Raw genomic sequence first — 19579 nt, 5'->3', positions numbered from 1 at the left:
TCATATTTAAGAGGTCCTGTCATGCTTTTTTTCTATTACAAGGGATGTTTACATTCATTGTAATAGGAATAAAAGTGACACAATTTTATTTTATTTTATGTAAAAAATGCGCCCCGTCCCGTCGAGATTGTGCACAGAAGCGTACGCATGCGTGAGTAGCACCCGCATATGAAAACGGTGTTCAAACCACACATGTGAGGTATCACCGCAATCGGTAGAGCAAGAACAATAATCCTAGCCCTATACCTCCTCTGTAACGCAAAAACATGCCACCTGTAGATTTTTTTAAACGTTGCCTATGGAGATTTTTAAGGGTAAAAGTTTGTCACCATTCCGCGAGCGGGCGCATCTTTTGGTATCAATTTACTCGGCGTAACATTATCTTTCACAATATAAAAATTGGGCTAACTTTACTGTTGTCTTATTTTTTAATTCAAAAGAGTGTATTTTTTCCCAAAAAAGTGTGCTTCTAATGCCGCGTACACACGATCAAACAATCCGGTGGAAAAGTCCGGCAAACTCAAGTCCGCCGGACAATCCGCCCGTGTGTAGCCTCCGGCGGACTTTTTTTACCCAAAAGTCCGGCGGACTAAGAAAGTATTTTTGCACTCCAATCTGTCCGCCGGACTCGCTTTTCGGCGGACAGTAAGGCCGTATGTGTGCTAGTCCGCCGGACTTTTGAAATGAACCGACTTTTCCCGCGCGGAGAAAAGTCCACTCATTTTGAGCGCGTCTCCAGGTAGCCGGAGCCAGCGAAGGAGGCGTCGCTGGCCCGTCACCTGGTATGGACTTAAAGGGGAACCCCTACGCCGAAAAAATCGACGTGGGGATCCCCCCTAGGTCCACATCAGACTCTTGTCTGAGCACGCTACCCGGCCGGCCGGGAAAGGGGGTGGGGACGAGCGAGCCCCCCCCACTCCAAAGCACCTTGTCCCCATGTTGAAGAGGACAAGGGCCTCTTCCCGACAACCCTGGCCATTGGTTGTCGGGGTCTGCGGGTGAGGGGCTTATCGGAATCCGTCCGCCCCCCCACCCTATGTGAATGTGTATGGGGTACAATTTACCCCTGCCCATTCACCTGTAAAAAAAAGTAAAAAAAAACACAACACACAAGGGGTAAAATAATTTATTGCACAGCTCCGGGGGTCTTCCGTCTTCGGGGGTCTTCTTGCCAGACTCCTCCGCTATCTTATGCTAGCTCTTTTACTAGCGGAGTAGCCCGGCTTTCTTCTTCGCCGCCGCCCTCTTCTTCCGACTTCGGGGGTCTTGTCCCCCTCTTCGGGGGTCCTGTCCCCCTCTTCGGTTTTTCTTGCCGGGCCACCGCGCCTTCTTCTAGCTCTTTTACAGGTGGTTGCCCGGTCTTCTGTCGCCAATGTCGCCGTCTTCTGTTCTTTTTTTCTCTTCTTTTCTTCTCTTCAGATGTTACCTCGTCGATGTCTCTGCTCACAATGACGGGGATGCGGCGCGCGACGACTTATATAGGGACATCGCCGGATGATGTCCCCGCCCATTATGATGTCACAGTCCCAGAGGATGCTGGGACTGTGACATCATAATGGGCGGGGACATCATCCGGCGATGTCCCTATATAAGTCGCCGCACGCCACGTCCCTGCCATTGTGAGCGGAGGCAGCGACGAGGCAACATCTGAAGAGAAGAAGAGAACAGAAGACAGCGACATCGGCGACAGAAGACCGGGCCACCGGCTGTAAAAGAGCTAGAAGAAGGTGCGGTGGCCCGGCAAGAAGAACCGAAGAGGGGGACAGGACCCCCGAAGAGGGGGACAAGACCCCCGAAGTCAGCAGAAGAGGGCGGCGAAGAAGAAAGCCGGGCTCTCCGCTAGTAAAAGAGCTAGCAGAAGATAGCGGAGGAGTCCGGCGAGAAGACCCCCGAAGACGGAAGACCCCCGGAGCTGTGCAATAAACTATTTTAACCCTTGTGTGTTGTGTTTTTTTTTACTTTTTTTCCAGGTGAATGGGTAGGGGTAAATTGTACCCCATACTCATTCACATAGGGTGGGGGGCCGGTATCCGGGGGCCCCCTTATTAAAGGGGGCTCACGGATTCCGATAAGCCCCCCGCCGCAGACCCCAACAACCAACGGCCAGGGTTGTCGGGAAGAGGCCCTTGTCCTCATCAACATGGGGACAAGGTGCTTTGGGGTGGGGGGCCATGAGGCACCCCCTTCCCCAAGGCACCCCCCATGTTGAGGGCACGCGGCCTGGCACGGCTCAGGAGGGGGGGCGCTCGCTCGTCCCCACCCGCTTTCCTTGCCGGCCGGGTAGCGTGCTCGGACAAGGGTCTGATGTGGACCTAGGGGGGACCCCCACACCGATTTTTCGGCGTAGGGGTTCCCCTTTAAGTCCATACCAGGTGACGGGGCCAGCGACACCTCCTTCGCTGGCCCTGGCTACCTGGAGACACGCTCAAAATGAGCGGACATTCCTCCGCGTGTGTGGACGAGTCCGTTCATTTCAAAAGTACGGCGGATAGTCCAGCGGACTTAGTACGCCATTTTAGTCCGCTGAAAAAGTGCCGTGTGTGGGCAAGTAGCTCATTCGGAAAGTCCAGCGGACAGTCCGGTGGGAAGTCCGTCAGACTAAGCCCACCGGATAGTTGGCTACGTATGTACGCGGCATAAGACCGCTGAGCAAATACGTTGTGACAGAAAGTATTGCAATGACCGCCATGTTATTCTCTAGGGTGTTATTAAAAAAAATGCATAATGTTTGGGGGTTCTAAGTAATTTTCTAGCAAAAATAATGTTTTTAACTTGTAAACAACACATCTAAAAAAAGAGGCTCGGCCCTTAGACAGGAAGTAGTGCTAGGAGTGGTGGTGAGGAGGAGTTGTGGTGAATACACCTGTGTTGGAGATCTGTAAGTTTGCTGGAGGCTGCTAAAATATTTAACAAGGATTGTTAAAACCTTGGGGCAAAGACCCATCCACAAACTTTATATGCCTTTTTACTTTTACTTTGTGCTGAAGATAAGCGGACTTAATTTTGTATTTTTGCTTGTGTGCTGTTAGAAGCCTTATTTTTGATTTGCTTGCTGAAAAAAAAAAGCCTTTTTGTTTCAATTTTAATGGTTTGGCACTTGGTCCTGTGGAGCTACAATCCCCCAAACATTACAGTATATGTTTGATAAGTGCAAAAAAAAAACCCTGTTGATCTTGTCAGAAATTCGTAGCTGACTGTTTTCCTCTCCATACTTTCTATGTTATCTCATGGCGGTTGATTTACAGTACTAAAGATGATTAGGCTGTTCACTTTGCATGGAAAGTTGCACTATGCAAGGGGATTTTCATCAGAGTGTGAATGAGGTGAAACTCTGCTGACTTCTATCATCCAATCATGTTTAAGCATAAATGTTGTTTATTTATTTCCCATGCTTGAGATTGGGTATTGTGTGCAAAGTGAAATTTCACCACATTCACTAAGCTTTGGGGAAAATTCCCTTGCAACCTTTTTGCCTTTAGTAAGTCAACCTCTAAGAATCTATTTAGCCTTCTTAGTTCATATCTTGGACTACAGAATGATTATGCTTTATGTTGTAGAGCTCTAGTGGGAGTGGTTTAGTAGTTTAGCAAAAGACACTTGCACAGAGCAGTCCTGATCCTCCTCTTCTCAATTTGTCTTGATATCAATCTTTTGCTTGTTCAGACTCAATGGGGTCGATTTGCTAAAGGAGTAGAGGCTGCTGCCTATCCTAAAATTACCTTTTAAATATTTATTCCAAAGGTACACTTATTCTGATCAGCAACACCTATGTAATCTATGGGTGCTTTGTTTTTATTTTGCTTTTTTAACGCCAAGAGGAAACATGCTGAAAAGTAAAGGTGACAACACTATATTGCTTCCCATTATAACTAACTGATGGTGAACAAGGAACCATACATGTTATATACAGCTGAGGAACACATGACTGAAGGACTGGCAGAGTGTAGAGCCTCCAATTATCTATAAAACATTAAACACTTCACCAATCCCTCCTTCCAAAATGACCAGACACATTTTATTTGGAGTCAAATGGCCATAGCAGCCTTTTATTACAAACCATTAAATGCAACATTCACAAGAAAACAAGTTTAATACACATAATACAGTCAATGCATAACAAATGAACCAGCCTCTGCTTATGCCCCGTCTAAGGTCTTTGAAGGCCTATACTCACGATTAACCAGTTGTATCTGCCACCGAATCAAAGGCCCCCAGCCACAACTACACCGGATTGGGGACAATTAACCACTTACGTACTACCAGATACAAGCGAATTAATTCCCCAATGTTACCACTGTATTGTTAGGAAGGGAAACCCATACCTTAGATGGGCCCAACCCACAATTTCCCACAATTATTTAAACAGCACTGCCTTTAAAGACCCAATAGACCCACTGCCTGCTGCTTTGACAAGAAAATAAGGACTAAGGTTTTAGAGAGTCTATATACTCACGATTAACCGGTTGTACGTGTCACCCAATTAAAGGCCGCAACTACACAGGCTCAGGGACAATTAACCACGTATGTACTACCAGATACAACCTAATTAATACCCTGATGTTACCAACATATTTCTAGGAAGGGATACCCATACCTTAGATGAGTCCAACCCACTATTTTCCACATTTAGGAAGGGATACCCATACCTCAGATGGGCCCAACCCACAGTTTTCCACAGTTTGGAAGGGACACCCATACCTCAGATGGGCCCAACCCACAGTTTTCCACAGTTAGGAAAGGACACCCATACCTCAGATGGGCCCAACCCACAGTTTCCACAGTTAGGAAAGGACACCCATACCTCAGATGGGCCCAACTCACAGTTTTCCACAGTTAGGAAGGGACACCCATACCTTAGATGAGTCCAACCCACTATTTTCCACAGTTAGGAAAGGACACCCATACCTCAGATGGGCCCAACCCACAGTTTTCCACAGTTTGGAAGGGGCACCCATACCTCAGATGGGCCCAACCCACAATTTTCCACAGTTAGGAAAGGACACCCATACCTCAGATGGGCCCAACCCACAGTTTTCCACAGTTAGGAAGGGACACTCGTACCTCAGATGGGCCCAACCCACTATTTTCCACCGATATTTTAACAGCACCGCCTTCAAATAGCTAATGCCTGCTGCTTTGACAAGAAAGTAAAAGGACCAAGAAATTGAATGGCAAGCTAACATAAAACCCACTTCAAATACTCAGCACCTTGAGAAAGTAGGAGGCTTCCCCAAACCAAAAAAAACATGGGAGGGAGGGTGGGAAAAAAACTGTCTGATGCTGTGACGAGCTCTGACTGAGCTGTGACACGGCCCCCTTGTTAGCAGAGTATTGAAATCATGCTGGAAGTTTGTTGTATGCAGTAATATGGCTTATCAATGCATGTTTTTACAGAATGGCGAAACATGAACACAGGAACAAGGAGCATCCAAGTACATAGAGAGAGGATAGACAAACATCCTGTTATATCATAGATAACATAACTTTACACTATAATACTACAGCGCCACCTGCTGCTTAGACAAGTATAAGGCTTATGCAGTTATAGTCAATTTATGAACAACTTTTCTGTTGTACTTTTCCAATACCCCCCTCCTCTCTACCCACTACAGGACACATCCTCTGCCTTTAACTCTTCAATCTGCTAAGCAGACTTCAGCATATCAAAATCACCCTCTAATACTCCACCTCTTCTGCAGGCCCCAGTCATGCTGGCCCTCCTCCTATTCTCCTATTTTTACTCAATTCCAGGCCATGTACTTTTTTGGTCTAAAACAATGAAGAAAAAAAACAAACACAATTGTAACAGCTATTCTTGCAATAGTTTAATTACAACGGTTAAAGTCCCTCTCTGGGATATATTTTGTCACGTGTCCACGTCATTCCCTGCATGATGTGAAATTTTCCCTTTTGGATGTCCAGCAGCAGGGTTCTCTCAGAATCCAGAAGAGAACTGATATCACAACAGGGTTCATGGTACGGGAAAGGGGATCTCGGGCTCCATTGCATTGCTGTATTCGTGGTCCACAGCAACAGGAGGGGTGTCTTAGGTGAGTATATCTGGCTTCACAAAGTAAGGGGCAAAAAGCCTAATTGGATGGGTTACTAGGATGAATTAGAGGTGGGTGGAAAGAAGGGGTGGTGAAAAAAATATTGTTATATTTATTATATTAGTGCTTTAACCTCCTTAGCGGTATTCCTGAGTGCGGCTTGGTCTAAATTTTCAGTACCAAAAGCGCTAACCCTGAGCAACACTCAGGATTGCTTTGCAGGATCCAAGTACAGTTACTTACCTTGTCCCCAGGATCCTGCAATGTCTCCCCGCTGTGCGTGCGAGTGTTGCGATGCACAGGGACAGAGTGCGGCGCCAAATTAAAAAAGTTAACACACAATACATACAGTACACTGTAATCTTACAGATTACATTACTGTATCAAATTATTACACATCCCTTTGGTCCCTAGTGGTTTGTCCAGTGTCCTGCATGCCATTTTATATTATAAATACTGTTCTTTTTGCCTGGAAACTGGAGATTGTCCATAGCAGCCAAAAATGTCCCTTTACATCTATAGCGGTTTTAGACCAGCTAGAAAACAGCGATAATAAATTTGAATCATTTGCAGAATTGAGCGATAGCGATTTGTGGGGAAATCCGTCATCAAACACTGAACGTAATGACAGCGACAATTCTGCAACTGAGCAAATTTCAGTGTTTTTGATTTGATTACATTATTGAATAATTTTATTATTATTATTTGTTATAATTATTTATAGTTATTATATTAAAATATAGAAGAAGAGAGAGCGCACGCCAGCCCTAGTGTGTTATCGTTTAATTGCAAGATTCAATATGTAAAATACGAGGGTTGCACTCACTGACATCCGATATTAATGATCATTGACAACTCTAGTGACCTCCTCTCCTGGTCTGTAACGATCAGTTGGCTCCCTGAGACTTGTGGCGTGGTGATACAGCTGATACAGTGATACAGCTACCTCCTCTTGTATGCTTCGTGCAGCTGCTTGGGACAACATGTTTTGGAGGCGTGGCCTCCTTGTTCAGAAGGAAGAGGCCATGCCTCCGAAACATGTTGTCCCAAGCAGCTGCATGAAGCATACGAGAGGAGATAGCCGTATCACTGTGCTCCCCCTCCCCTGACCATGAGTGACTTCACACAAGCACGGCTGGTCTGTGCGAGTGTCCTGAGCGGCGCGTGTTACTAGGTAGTAGGTGGCCAGTGCTTGCTGTTACCCCTCACCACGCCACAAGTCTCAGTGAGCCTACTGATCCTTACAGACCAGGAGAGGAGGTCACTATGGAGTTGTCAATGCTCTTTAATATCGGATGTCAGTGAGTGCAACCTCCCGTATTTTACATATTGAATCTTTCAATTAAACGATAACACACTAGGGCTCTTGTTCTATATATTTTCAGATTATGTCCGCCAACCAGTGGACTTGTGGGAGAGCTGCAATGCTCTGAGCTAGTTGGAGCAGTGGAGCTCCTACACCTACACCTAGATTGTTTACTGTTGGAATAGGAATAGTGGGGACAGCGGTAGACTTGGTCTGTTTGCGTATTTATTATATTATAATTTATGATTTTGTGTTTCAAGCTTTATCATACCTCGGATGTCTACTAGACTCTTGTTTGGACAGATTTAAGTGTGTTATTCCTAAGAATTACAGGCCTACAATATAAAATGCCAAAACATTGTACCGCTTTGAGCATCAAAAATCTGAAATAATCATACCGCCAGGGAGGTCAACGTCTTCCCGCCTGCACTATAGCTGAAAGATGGCTACAGCTCGGGCTCATATTGCCTGGAGAGCATCTATGGTCATACTCCTGTGATCATGCTGCCCGCATTCCCCATGTGCCACACATCGGCAGGGATCTTTGACCATAGATCAGGTTAAAGAGCCAATCACAGTGGCTCTTTACCATGTGACCAGCTGTGTCGGATCACAACTGATCATGGTGTAAACAGGATTTGCTGGTTATCGGCAGTCCACACCTCATGCTGACAGCGCGTACGGAGAGGAAAACCGATGATAGGCAAAATCCACACAGGGACATCTACACTGATAATCAGTGCAGCCCCAGCAGTGCCCACAAGTGCTGCCAATCTGTACCCATTAGTACTGCAAATCAGTGCTGCCAATCAGTGCCCATTAGTGATGATTTTTTTTTACATTTTTGGTTTTTCATTTGTTTAGCAAAAAAACCCAAAAAACTGTGGTGATTAAATACCACCAAAAGAAAGCTCTATCTGTCTCAAAAAAAAAAAAGAATACAAATTTTGTTTTGGTACAGTGTTGCATGACCGCGCAATTATCATTCAGGTGCAACAGCTCTGAAAGCTGAAAATTGGCCTTGGCAGGAAGGGGGTGAAAGTGCCCAGTAGGCAAGTAGTTAAATAAGAAAATATGGCAGCCTTGTAAGCAAGTTATGGATTATGACTGATTGTCAGTCACTTAAGAGGAGGCTAGGTTCCCTTATTGTTGTTCTTCATCTCCACAGTAACATTTTACAAAGCAGAATGGGAGCATAGATTTGGAAATTGTGATTAAAATAAGGATTTAAAAAATAAATAAAATACTTTTACATTCCTATGAAATGCGCTATATTTACATATTAACATTAATACAATGTTAAAGGTGAACATTGTATTATTTTCTAACTTTTGTGCCCCATACACACGGTCGGACATTCCGACCACAAAATCCGTCGGTTTTTTTCCGATGGATCTTGGCCAAAACTTGTCTTGCATACACACGGTCGCACAAAGTTGTCAGAAAATCCGATCGTTTGTAAGGAGGGGACGTGCAGAACGTATGATGGAACTACGTAGAGGTCAGTAGCCAATAGCTTTCCAAAATTTTTCTCAGCATGCGTGGCACTTTGTGCATTGGAATTCTCTACACGCGATCGGAAAAAGTCTGATCGGATTTTGTTGTGGGAAAATTTTAGATCCAGCTCTTGAACATTTCCATCAGAAATTCCAACAGAAAAAGTCCGCTAGAGCCCATGCACAAACAGATTTTCTGACAAAATAATCGGATCTGACTTTTTCAGCCGGAATTTCCGACCGTGTGTATGGGGCATTACTGTGTACAAATCCTATAAGTGGATGACTGCAGTGTAAGGTAACATCTTAGTTGCATTCATTCCTGATACTACTGTCAGCACCAAACTTCCAGCACTGGAAGAGCTGCAGCTTGTACACTGAAGTTATAAGGCATTCTATATATGAACAAATGCAGATTTGTTTACCGTTTTACTGAATGCCTTCTAGTGTTTTAATAGACTACAATGCATTTTGTGAATGGACAGCAGGAGAGAAAAGGGAGGGTAAATGACAGGATCCTTAAGACCCCTTGCACACTGTGCTGCCACCAGCGTCAGCGGTAAAGCGACGCAATTTTTAGTGCCGGTTCACTGTCCTTTTAGTGGCGATATCCAGCCGCTAGTGGGCGGTTTTAACCCCCCACCAGCGGCTGAAAAGAGGTTCAATCCGCCCACAAAACTCCGCCGGATCGCTGTTTTGCCGGCGGTATCGCAGCGATGTCCCATTGATTTCAATGGGGAGCAATGGTGGAGGAGCAGTGGAGGATAGGTGAGTTCACCTCTCCTTCACCGCTCCAAAGCAGCTGCTTGCAGGACTTTTTCTGATGGCCTGCCAGCGCACCACTCCAGTGTGAAAGACCTCGGGCTTTCATAGTGGAGTTAATGGAGCAACTGTTTTAGGGCGGTTTGCATGCACTATTTTTAACGATATAGCGCCTGCAAATTGCTCCAGTGTGGAAGAGGTCTAACTCTATGAGATCCACAACACTTTGCCTGAGTAGGGGAAGTCCGGTGCTGACTGTATTTAACAAGATTTTTACCATTCACACCTAGGAGAACCATCATTTGAGGTATCTTGTTTGTTAAAAGGCCAAAAAGTTTATTTTCTTGGAGTTCAACTTTAAGGTGTGGCTGTTCACAAACAATTTGCTAAATGATACTTCGATTATAACACTTTTTAATAAGAAGTGGAGGCAGTGACACACTGTTTGCTTTGTCCCAAGATCTCTGTAGATGGTGACTACAGCAATGAAATGAAATGACTCTTGCTTCTTAGAAGGAAAGCTGTGACAAGTTTTGACAAGACAGCAATGATAAGTGATTTTAGATTGTCAACAAAAATTCATATTGTCAGAGCTATGATATTCCCAGTACTAAGATACAATAGTTAGAGGTTGGTTGTAAAGACTAAGCTCTTTGAAAATTCACACTTTTGAACTTTAGTGGTGGTGAAAGGTTTTGAGAGTTCTTGGGATTAAAGTATATTGCAGTTAATAATCAAGTAATAAACCTGGGCTGCTCACTGCCAGGACTGACACAAACTAAAAATAGTTTGGACAAGTAATGCAAAGACAGAATGCATTGGAGAGGACAAAAAATCAGAGGAGTTGATTTACTAAAACTGGAGAGTGCAAAATCTGGTGCAGCTCTGCATAGAAACCAATCAGCTTCCCGTTTTTTTTGTCAAAAGCTTAATTGAACAAGCTGAAGTTAGAAGCTGATTGGCTACCATGTGCACCAAATTCTGCACTCTCCAGTTTTAGTAAATCAACCTCAGAGTGCCTAAAATAAAAGGGGGGTAAACATTTTAATTTTGTCTGGAGTCTCACTATATAGAGTAGCTGACCTGACTTAAAATATTTGTAACATAATAAAAGTGTTAAAGTGCAGGCATCTTTCAATTCATTCCTGCAGAATCCCCTTGGGTCCAAGACCCATACTGTATGTCATCCTTAATTTTTGTCTGAGCCATAATTAAGTCCCACCCTCAAAGGCTAATCCCCATCCTTGTTGTTGAACTGACCAATCCCAGAACCTGTATTCTCAATCTCCTGTAAGTCTACCAACATACCATCTCTTCTAGCCCCCATTGCCTGATATATATTCGCACAACATCAGTTAACCACATCAGCCCGGAAGGATTTACCCTCTTAATGATCAGACCATTTTTTTGCGATGCAAACACTATCCACCTCACCAGTGCAATTTAGAAGTCCTCAGCAACGGGCATCCACATATATATGGAAAAGATGAGCCTTATAGCATAAATCCATAGAACCAAGGCTTTTATTAAATTAAAATCACAGTTTAAAAAAAGTTTTTTTTTTTAAAACTAGAAGGAGCTCCACTGCTCCAACTAGCATAAGATAAGGCACTTCCGTAATCCCGGCATGATCGCGGCGTGTGTTGCACGACCAAGCTGACAAAAACCGTAAGTTCTGAGAAAGCGGTAATAACGTGTTTCCTACCAAGTATGTCCGACTTACGCGTTTCGTCACATGGATGTCATCTTTTTTTAAACAGTGATTTTAATTTAATAAAAGCCTTAGTTCTTTGGATTCACGCTATAAGGCTCATCTTTTCCATATATATGTGGACGCCCGTTGCTGAGGACTTCTAAATCACACTGGTGAGGTGGATAGTGATTGAGGATTGAAGCTGTGTAAACCAGAGGGATACCTTGTCAAGGGGGACATTGCCATATAGATACAGCTATTACGCCTGTTACCCCTGCAGGGGTGAGGCGCTCTGGTGAGTGCAGGTATAAGAGGGGGATGCAGATGAAAGAGGGGAGCACTGAAAAGTCACCTTTATTTTGCTTCTGCACGGATCACTGTTCATAGACTGTTATTCATTATTTTTTGGGACTTGTTCATTTTAACACATATATTTGTGTGTGTATATATATATATATATTTGTGTGTGTATATATATACACATTTTTTGGGACTAAATCAAGCAGAAAATAGCACTTGTCACTTTATCTTTATTTAGTGTTTTGATGCATTACACAATTTTCTTTCAAATTTTTTACACTCTTGTTCATAATATTTGTTGAATTTTTATACCTATATCCTATTTACTTTGTATGCACAATTCACTTTAATGGGAGTGTTGGCAATACCCACATTATTAGATCATATTTGATTTTCCTTTTCTTATATATGTATAAGGGAGTGTTTGACAAGGGCTGGGAATTGTTAATTCCAGGAGCCATGATGCCGCTCATACCTTTACCCCCCCCCCCCCCCCCCCCCGGTGTCAGTGCTCCCTCCTCTACCCTGCAGCAGTTGCTCTCTGACACAGGAGCTGCTGGATCATGTGACCGGACAGGATTAAATAAATAATTAAATATTAAAATAAGGTGCGTACACAGATTCTGAAGCTTTTTTAGCTCATCCTTGAGGGTTTCGGACAGGCCTAGGCAGAATTGAAATCTTAGGGCCGCATCGTTCCAACCTGTATCAGCGGCCCATCTACGGAACTCTCTGACGTAGTTTGCCTTGCGCAAGGGAATGAAGAGCTGATTTGGCAGTGGCGGTTTTCTGCGGGTCATCATATAACACTGCCATGGCTTCAAAGAATGCGGTGACTGAGTTTCCCCCCTCACCCCTCTTTTCAAGCAGGTTATGAGCCCAGGATTGTGGTTCACCAGAAAGGAGGGCGATGATGAACACCACTTGGACGGTCTCAAGTGCGAAAGTCCTAGGTTGCAGGGCGAAGTAAAGTTTGCAGGCATTTTAGAAGGCCCTGAACTTTTGTCTGTCACTGGGGAGAAGCATTCTGGAGAGGGGACTGGAGCTCGCCTCTGCAACGGCAGCTGGAGGGTGCCGTTGCAGAGACGGAGCTTGTGCCTGGGTCATGTTCGGCAGGAGCCATTGAAGTAGTGAGGGTATGGAGACATCCCTCGAGCTGGAAGTATCCATCTTGCAGGTTTTTGATGGCTTGTGTTAGGGCTGTCATCTGTTGCAGAAACACCTCTCTCGGCCTCAGACATCATGGCTGACTGATACTATCACGTACCAGGTGCTAGAGGCCAATGGAGAGAGGGCTTCCTTTGCAGCTAAGTTCCAGACTCCCCTGAAGGTGAGACAGGAGGAGTTGGGCACAAAGCAGGACAGGTTGCCTGTGAGGTTACTTGCAGAAAGCTCAGGAATGCTGCTGTTGTGATGAACAGAGTCTGCAGGCAGGTGGCATCGGTGAGATGACACAGGTCTGTAAAGTCACTGAAATAATAGAGTAGTCAATACAACCCGAGATCAGAACCAGGTTTAAAGCAGATCAGGCAAAGTCAGGTGGAAGCAGGGTCGAACACGAGAAGCAGGCAGAGGGTATCCATGAGACAAGCCGGAGTTAGGAACTGGAGATAGGCAGACAGGTCGGGAACAAGCTGGGTCAGAAACTAGGGAACACAGGAGCAAGGAATCACAGGAACACATGTAACAAGCTGAGATAAGTCAGCAACTTCAAGCACTGATACACTTCCTTATAAAGGCACATGTGATGTGCTGCTGGGGACGCTGGGTCCTAGAACCCCTCTCCTGTTGTTGGTACCCTGAGAGATGCTGGGTCCTAAAGACCTTCACCTGCTGTCAGTGCCCTGACAGCAGGTAGTACAAATCTGCTCCCTGAATGTAGCTTAACACCTGTCCCAGTTGTACATAACCCTCAGAGTTCATTTCACATCCACTAGATTGTTTAGGATGGGAGTGATATTGGACTCAAATTGCCCTAGATGCCTGAGAGACCACGGGGATCTAATCCTTCTGTTATGATACATAAGATAAGATACACAAGCTACATTTGTCCTGGACAGGGGTCCTGTCCACCATTAGTAGAGTCTTCCAGGTTACTATACCAACAGACCCGAAACCATGTGCATTGGGGATAGTGGATGACATCCCCATGGATGGCAATCCAAAACAGGCCATAGCTAGAGCCCTGTTTCAAGCCCGCAAGTTAATCCTTAGACATTGGAAGGCAGCTGACCCTCCAACGTCGAAGGAATGGATTGTTCAGATGGGAGACACTATACGGTTAGAGAAATATATCTTCTAACATAGGGGACGCCCTGGGAAGTTCGATAAACTGTGGTCACCCTGGCTGGATACCCCAGGCCTCTCCCCTATTGATCTTATACTGGATAGACTGTTGATCTAATCAATCTTATTGGGTTAACTGTGGGCTGCTTTTAAGGGGGGAGAGCACCTTTGTATAGTAGGGCTTATTTCAAGTTATACTGCATACAGGTGGTGCATGGGATCGGAGTTACCCATATTACATACTGTTGTGTAGTGAATGCTGTTTGTGTTAACAGAGCTAACGTATTCACTGTAATCGGAATCTATGACAGATGCTAATGTTCATTTGTGAGATGTACTGTTTTTCTTTATCTTGTTTTCTAATAAACTTCTTTGAGAAAAAAAAAAAATAAATAAATATATATATATATATATATATATATATATATATATATATATATATATATATATATTTACTGTATTTATAAAACTGTGTATGCCACCTATTGAGATTTTGCTAACATGAATGTTAGTGACTGGGCATTACCTCTTAGTGTGGGCTAAATGTAACCTTACAAAGTTACCATAACAAAACAAAGGTTTATTCTTCACTATATTTAATGGAATTATATATGAAATATATAATTTAATCCAATGCCTTCCTACAACATTTCTACATTGTAAAACAAAATAAAAATGTTTCTTTGTTCTTAACACAATAGTTACCTTGTTCAGGATGTCTTTTTCTATAAAACAAAGTTTTACAACATATTGAGGACAGAGTGGCAATTTACGCTACCAATTTATTTTAGCCTGCTAAACTGCTTTTATATTAAGAATGCATTCATCCTGAAGGTAAATGAATATAAACGCATTTTCTATAAACCTGGATTAACCCTCAATGATCCCTTTCTTTGACAGTTACATTTACAGTATGATATGATATGATATATTATATTGTATGTGTACTATCGACCAACATTTTACAGGGGCATAAATGAATGTGTTGTATGTCTCTGTCCACTATCCCGAACCCTATGATTTAGTGGATACGTGATTTAAGTGAAACACGCAAACACATTATGTTTTAAGAAGGCTCTACTGAGTTTTTCTGTTAATGTTGGTTTATACACTGAAATAGTATTTTTTACATAAAATTTGTACTTGGTAACTTAAGTCCAGCAAAGCATTGTCAACAAAACAAACATTTTATCAAAGGGTAACTCCACTTTCGTGGTGAAAAAAATAGCAAATAAAGAAAAAATATTGCAACACAATTGCAACACAATTGCAACACAATTCATATTGTAATTGAATATTATTAAAAATTACCTTTCCTTTTCAATCTGCAGCAGCTGTAATTTTTTGAAAATGTAATGCAATATGGCTACCTGGAGGTGTTCTGTACACAGAATGTGTACCAAATGCCCCCTCCCCCCGCCCCCGAAACATACAGTGCCTTGTGAAAGTATTCGGCCCCCTTGAACTGTTCAACCTTTTGCCACATTTCAGGCTTCAAACATAAAGATATAAAATTTTAATTTTTTGTGAAGAATCACCAACAAGTGGGACACAATTGTGAAGTGGAACGAAATCTATTGGATAATTTAAACTTTTTTAGCAAATAAAAAACTGAAAAGTGGTGCGTGCAAAATTATTCGGCCCCTTTACTTTCAGTGCAGCAAACTGACTTCAGAAGTTCAGCGAGGATCTCTGAATGATCCAATGTTGTCCTAAATGACTGATGGTGATAAATAGAATCCACCTGTGTGTAATCAAGTCTCTGTATAAATGCACCTGCTCTGTGATAGTCTCAGGGTTCTGTTGAAAGCGCAGAGAGCATCATGAAGACCAAGGAACACACCAGGCAGGTCCATAATACTGTTGTGGAGAAGTTTAAAGCCGGATTTGGATACAAAAAGATTTCCTAAGCTTTAAACATCCCAAGGAGCACTGTGCAAGCGATCATTTTGAAATGGAAGGAGTATCAGACCAATGCAAATCTACCAAGACCTGGCCGTCCCTCTAAACTTTCAGCTCAGACAAGGAGAAGACTGATCAGAGATGCAGCCAAGAGGCCCATGATCACTCTGGATGAACTGCAGAGAACTACAGCTGAGGTGGGAGAGTCTGTCCATAGGACAACAATCAGTCGTACACTGCACAAATCTGGCCTTTATGGAAGAGTGGCAAGAAGAAAGCCATTTCTCAAAGATATCCATAAAAAGTCTTGTCTAAAGTTTGCCACAAGCCACCTGGGAGACACACCAAACATGTGGAAGAAGGTGCTCTGGTCAGATGAAACCAAAATCGAACTTTTTGCCCACAATGCAAAACGATATGTTTGGCGTAAAAGCAACACAGCTCATCACCCTCAACACACCATCCCCACTGTCAAACATGGTGGTGGCAGCATCATGGTTTGGGCCTGCTTTTCTTCAGCAGGGACAGGGAAGATGGTTAAAATTGAGGGGAAGATGGATGCAGCCAAATACAGGACCATTCTGGATGAAAACCTGTTGGAGTCTGCAAAAGACCTGAAACTGGGAGGGAGATTTATCTTCCAACAAGACAATGATCCCAAACATACAGCAAAATCTACAAAGGAATGGTTCACAAATAAACGTATCCAGGTGTTAGAATGGCCAAGTCAAAGTCCAGACCTGAATCCAATCGAGAATCTGTGGAAAGAGCTGAAAACTGCTGTTCACAAACGCTCTCCATCCAACCTCACTGAGCTCGAGCTGTTTTGCAAGGAAGAATGGGCAAAAATTTCAGTCTCTCGATGTGCAAAACTGATAGAGACATACACCCCAAGTGACTTGCAGCTGTAATCGCAGCAAAAGGTGGCTCTACAAAGTATTAACGCAAGGGGGTCGAATAATTTTGCACGCCCCACTTTTCATTTTTTTATTAGTTAAAAAAGTTTCAAAAATCCAATAGATTTCGTTCCACTTCACAATTGTGTCCCACTTGTTGGTGATTCTTCACAAAAAATAAAAATGTTATATCTTTATGTTTGAAGCCTGAAATGTGGCAAAAGGTTGAAAAGTTCAAGGGGGCCGAATACTTTCGCAAGGCACTGTAATTTCCTGCTTGTGCAATTGGCTCACCATTTTTTACATACAAGTCAGATATCAGGCATCTCCAAAATTACATTTTTGGTGATATACACCCAATAGGAAAACGTCTAAAGAAATGCAGGTCCAGCAGCTTTCCTCATTAGTGCTCTGCAGGTGCACAGCTGATTGATCATTTTGAAACCACTCCCATTAGGCTCATTTTCCCACATGAGCACAGACAATCACACAGTGCTTTCTTCAGAATAACAAAAGTTAGGAATCTGCAACAAAGTTTGTTAAAATCCCTGTAATGTACATAGATCACCCAGAGGGAAATAATTTTTTCTCTACAAAATTTGTGTTACGTTTTAAGTAAAGCAGGAGATTTTAGGGTAACACACTTTTTTTTCTCTGCCGAGAAAAAAGTGAGTCCATAGATTTTTTTCACACATTTAGAAATAGTTGTAATATTAAACAAATAAAATTGGTAAAAGACTTGGCGGGATACCTATTTTAAAATTAAAGTAATTTTAGTTTGTCAGAAATGTCTTCTTTTACAGAAAAAGGAAAACTGCTTCCCTCTCTGAAGTTCCCATTTATATAGAGCTTTAAAAGATTTCCATCAGGTGTATTAAAGTAATTTGCGAAAATATGAAATACATTTTACCAGTTAGTTAAAATTGCAGTATATTCTGTAGGTTGCGTTTCTCATTTAATCATTTGTTTCTCTTGTTTTGATTTCAATCCAGGGTTCCCCTGATCAGGGACAGGAGTGTCAAAGATCATCAGTACTCCAAGAATATTAAAGAGCTGTCTAAAGAAGAAACAGCTATGTAAGTTTGTTTAAATGTAACATCTTTTTTGAATACCTAAAACTGGGTATTATTATGTGGTTTATTGTTTACTGTTTGCAACTGTATGACTTTAATTATATGTGTAAAGTTTATTCAATTTCAGGATTTATTATATAAAAAGACAAGGCTGGTTTGTAAGTATTCAGAGCCAATGAACAATGTCAGCCTGGTTCAGATTTACAAAAGAGAGTCAAAACCGATATTTCCTGAGAAATATTGACTCCATTTGTTTTGACTATTTCTAAAGCTGCTCTGGGCAACTTTTTAACTTCACTAAATTTGGAAAACCAATCAGCGATTTTTACTTTTGTAGATAGATTTCAATCATTTATATAATTGTTTCTTCATGCTTATAAAAAAGGTTCAGAATCTAGACCCAACGACCCCACAATGTCTGTCATTTTACTGTGGTAGGAAAGGCAAAAACTCTCATCAAGGCAGAATCATTTTTTTTTCACTGCAGTTCATCGTACATTTTTCAATTACATTTACATTTACCAATTTTTCACCATTTCTTATGAATTCTTTTGATTTTAATCATTTTGAAGAAACATCGTGATCAATTTGATGGTGAAATTGAGTGAATTGCTGTGAAATACCAATCTTTATAAACAGATATCTTTGCCATTTTATATAATAATGAGATGTAGTGGTGTGATCTTTATGAATAGACTGCATTGTCGTGTTTCATAATAATGATATAGTGTAGTGTGATCTTTATAATTAGACAACAATTCATCCTTTTATATAATAATGATGTAGGTTATTGTGATCTTTATGAGAACAGCCTATTGTCATGTTATAAATTAATGATAGTATTGTGTAGTGTAGTGTGACCTTTATACATAAATAGACCCCATTGTCGTGTTATAGAGCAATGATAAAGGGTAGTGAGAGCTCTATAAATATACCCTAATGTCATGTTAAATAATAACATGAGACGTGATAGTTTGATCTTTTTAAATAGACTCTCATGTTATAGAATGACCATATGTGGTAAGTCAATGCTATTTCATATACTGGGCTTATATATGTTTTTTTTTTCTTCTCTTTTTTTTTACGATAATCATTGGTAAAGGATTTTCCTTTCTGTCAGTCAGTTAGCAATCTTTTACCTCTAATCCACATCTTTTTTACTACTTTCACCAATATTTTGTTTTCTTGATTTGATGTAAAGCATACGTAGAGGTGATTTCTAATAACAAGATGATATATGATGTATTTCATACAAATGATTATAAAAACTCAATTCAATACTGTAATAAAAGCTAAGCAAACTGAAAGTATTGCAAACCTAAAGCACGATAATGAGCTTGATTTCCACATATAATTTGCTTGTGAAGGTATCGTAAATCTGATACTCTGTATAAACCCCTCATTGCTTTCCAAGATTTAGTCACATCTCAATTAATCTTTTATCAATGCTCGAAAATATGTTGCAAAACATTAAAAAAAATGCTATCTTGTTTAGTGTTTTGTTGTTCTACCATTCCTGAGGTTTGTGTTTTTCTACCTTTCTGTGTCTTCCTACACTATACACTATGGCATAAGTGTATCCACTGTGAAAATCAATGGGTTTCGCATTTCATCACATACTTACTGCTGCCACTGAGATTTAATAATTCTTCATAAAAAGGTTAAAAAAGTTCTAATGAAGTCCTGCACATTATGTACAACTTCACTTTCTAAACTCTGTAAAAGAAACTTTCATATTTAATGGGAAATCATGAATTATTCCATTTATTATCCTCATCCTCCTTTCAAAGACATGATCTGGATAAAAGGCGGGGT

At 41.9% G+C, this 19579-nt stretch overlaps 1 protein-coding gene across 5 annotated transcripts in view; it reads left to right on the top strand.

Annotated features, from left to right (window-relative positions):
* TTC29 (tetratricopeptide repeat domain 29) overlaps positions 1-19579 on the top strand; it is a 449656-nt gene that overhangs the window by 37020 nt on the left and 393057 nt on the right. For all 5 annotated transcript variants that reach the window (XM_077476999.1, XM_077476996.1, XM_077476995.1 and 2 more), the window contains exon 3: positions 17684-17767. In XM_077476999.1, the coding sequence (XP_077333125.1) occupies positions 17684-17767 (84 nt within the window). The remainder of the gene's footprint in view (positions 1-17683; positions 17768-19579) is intronic.

The sequence above is a fragment of the Lithobates pipiens genome, unplaced genomic scaffold, assembly GCF_037356315.1.
Source record: "Lithobates pipiens isolate NorthernLeopardFrog02 unplaced genomic scaffold, aLitPip1_a1.2 Scaffold_13, whole genome shotgun sequence".
In the NCBI taxonomy this organism is placed as follows: domain Eukaryota; kingdom Metazoa; phylum Chordata; class Amphibia; order Anura; family Ranidae; genus Lithobates; species Lithobates pipiens.
The sequence above is the reverse complement of the archived record's forward strand: the minus strand, read 5'-3'. Positions and strand labels throughout refer to the sequence as shown.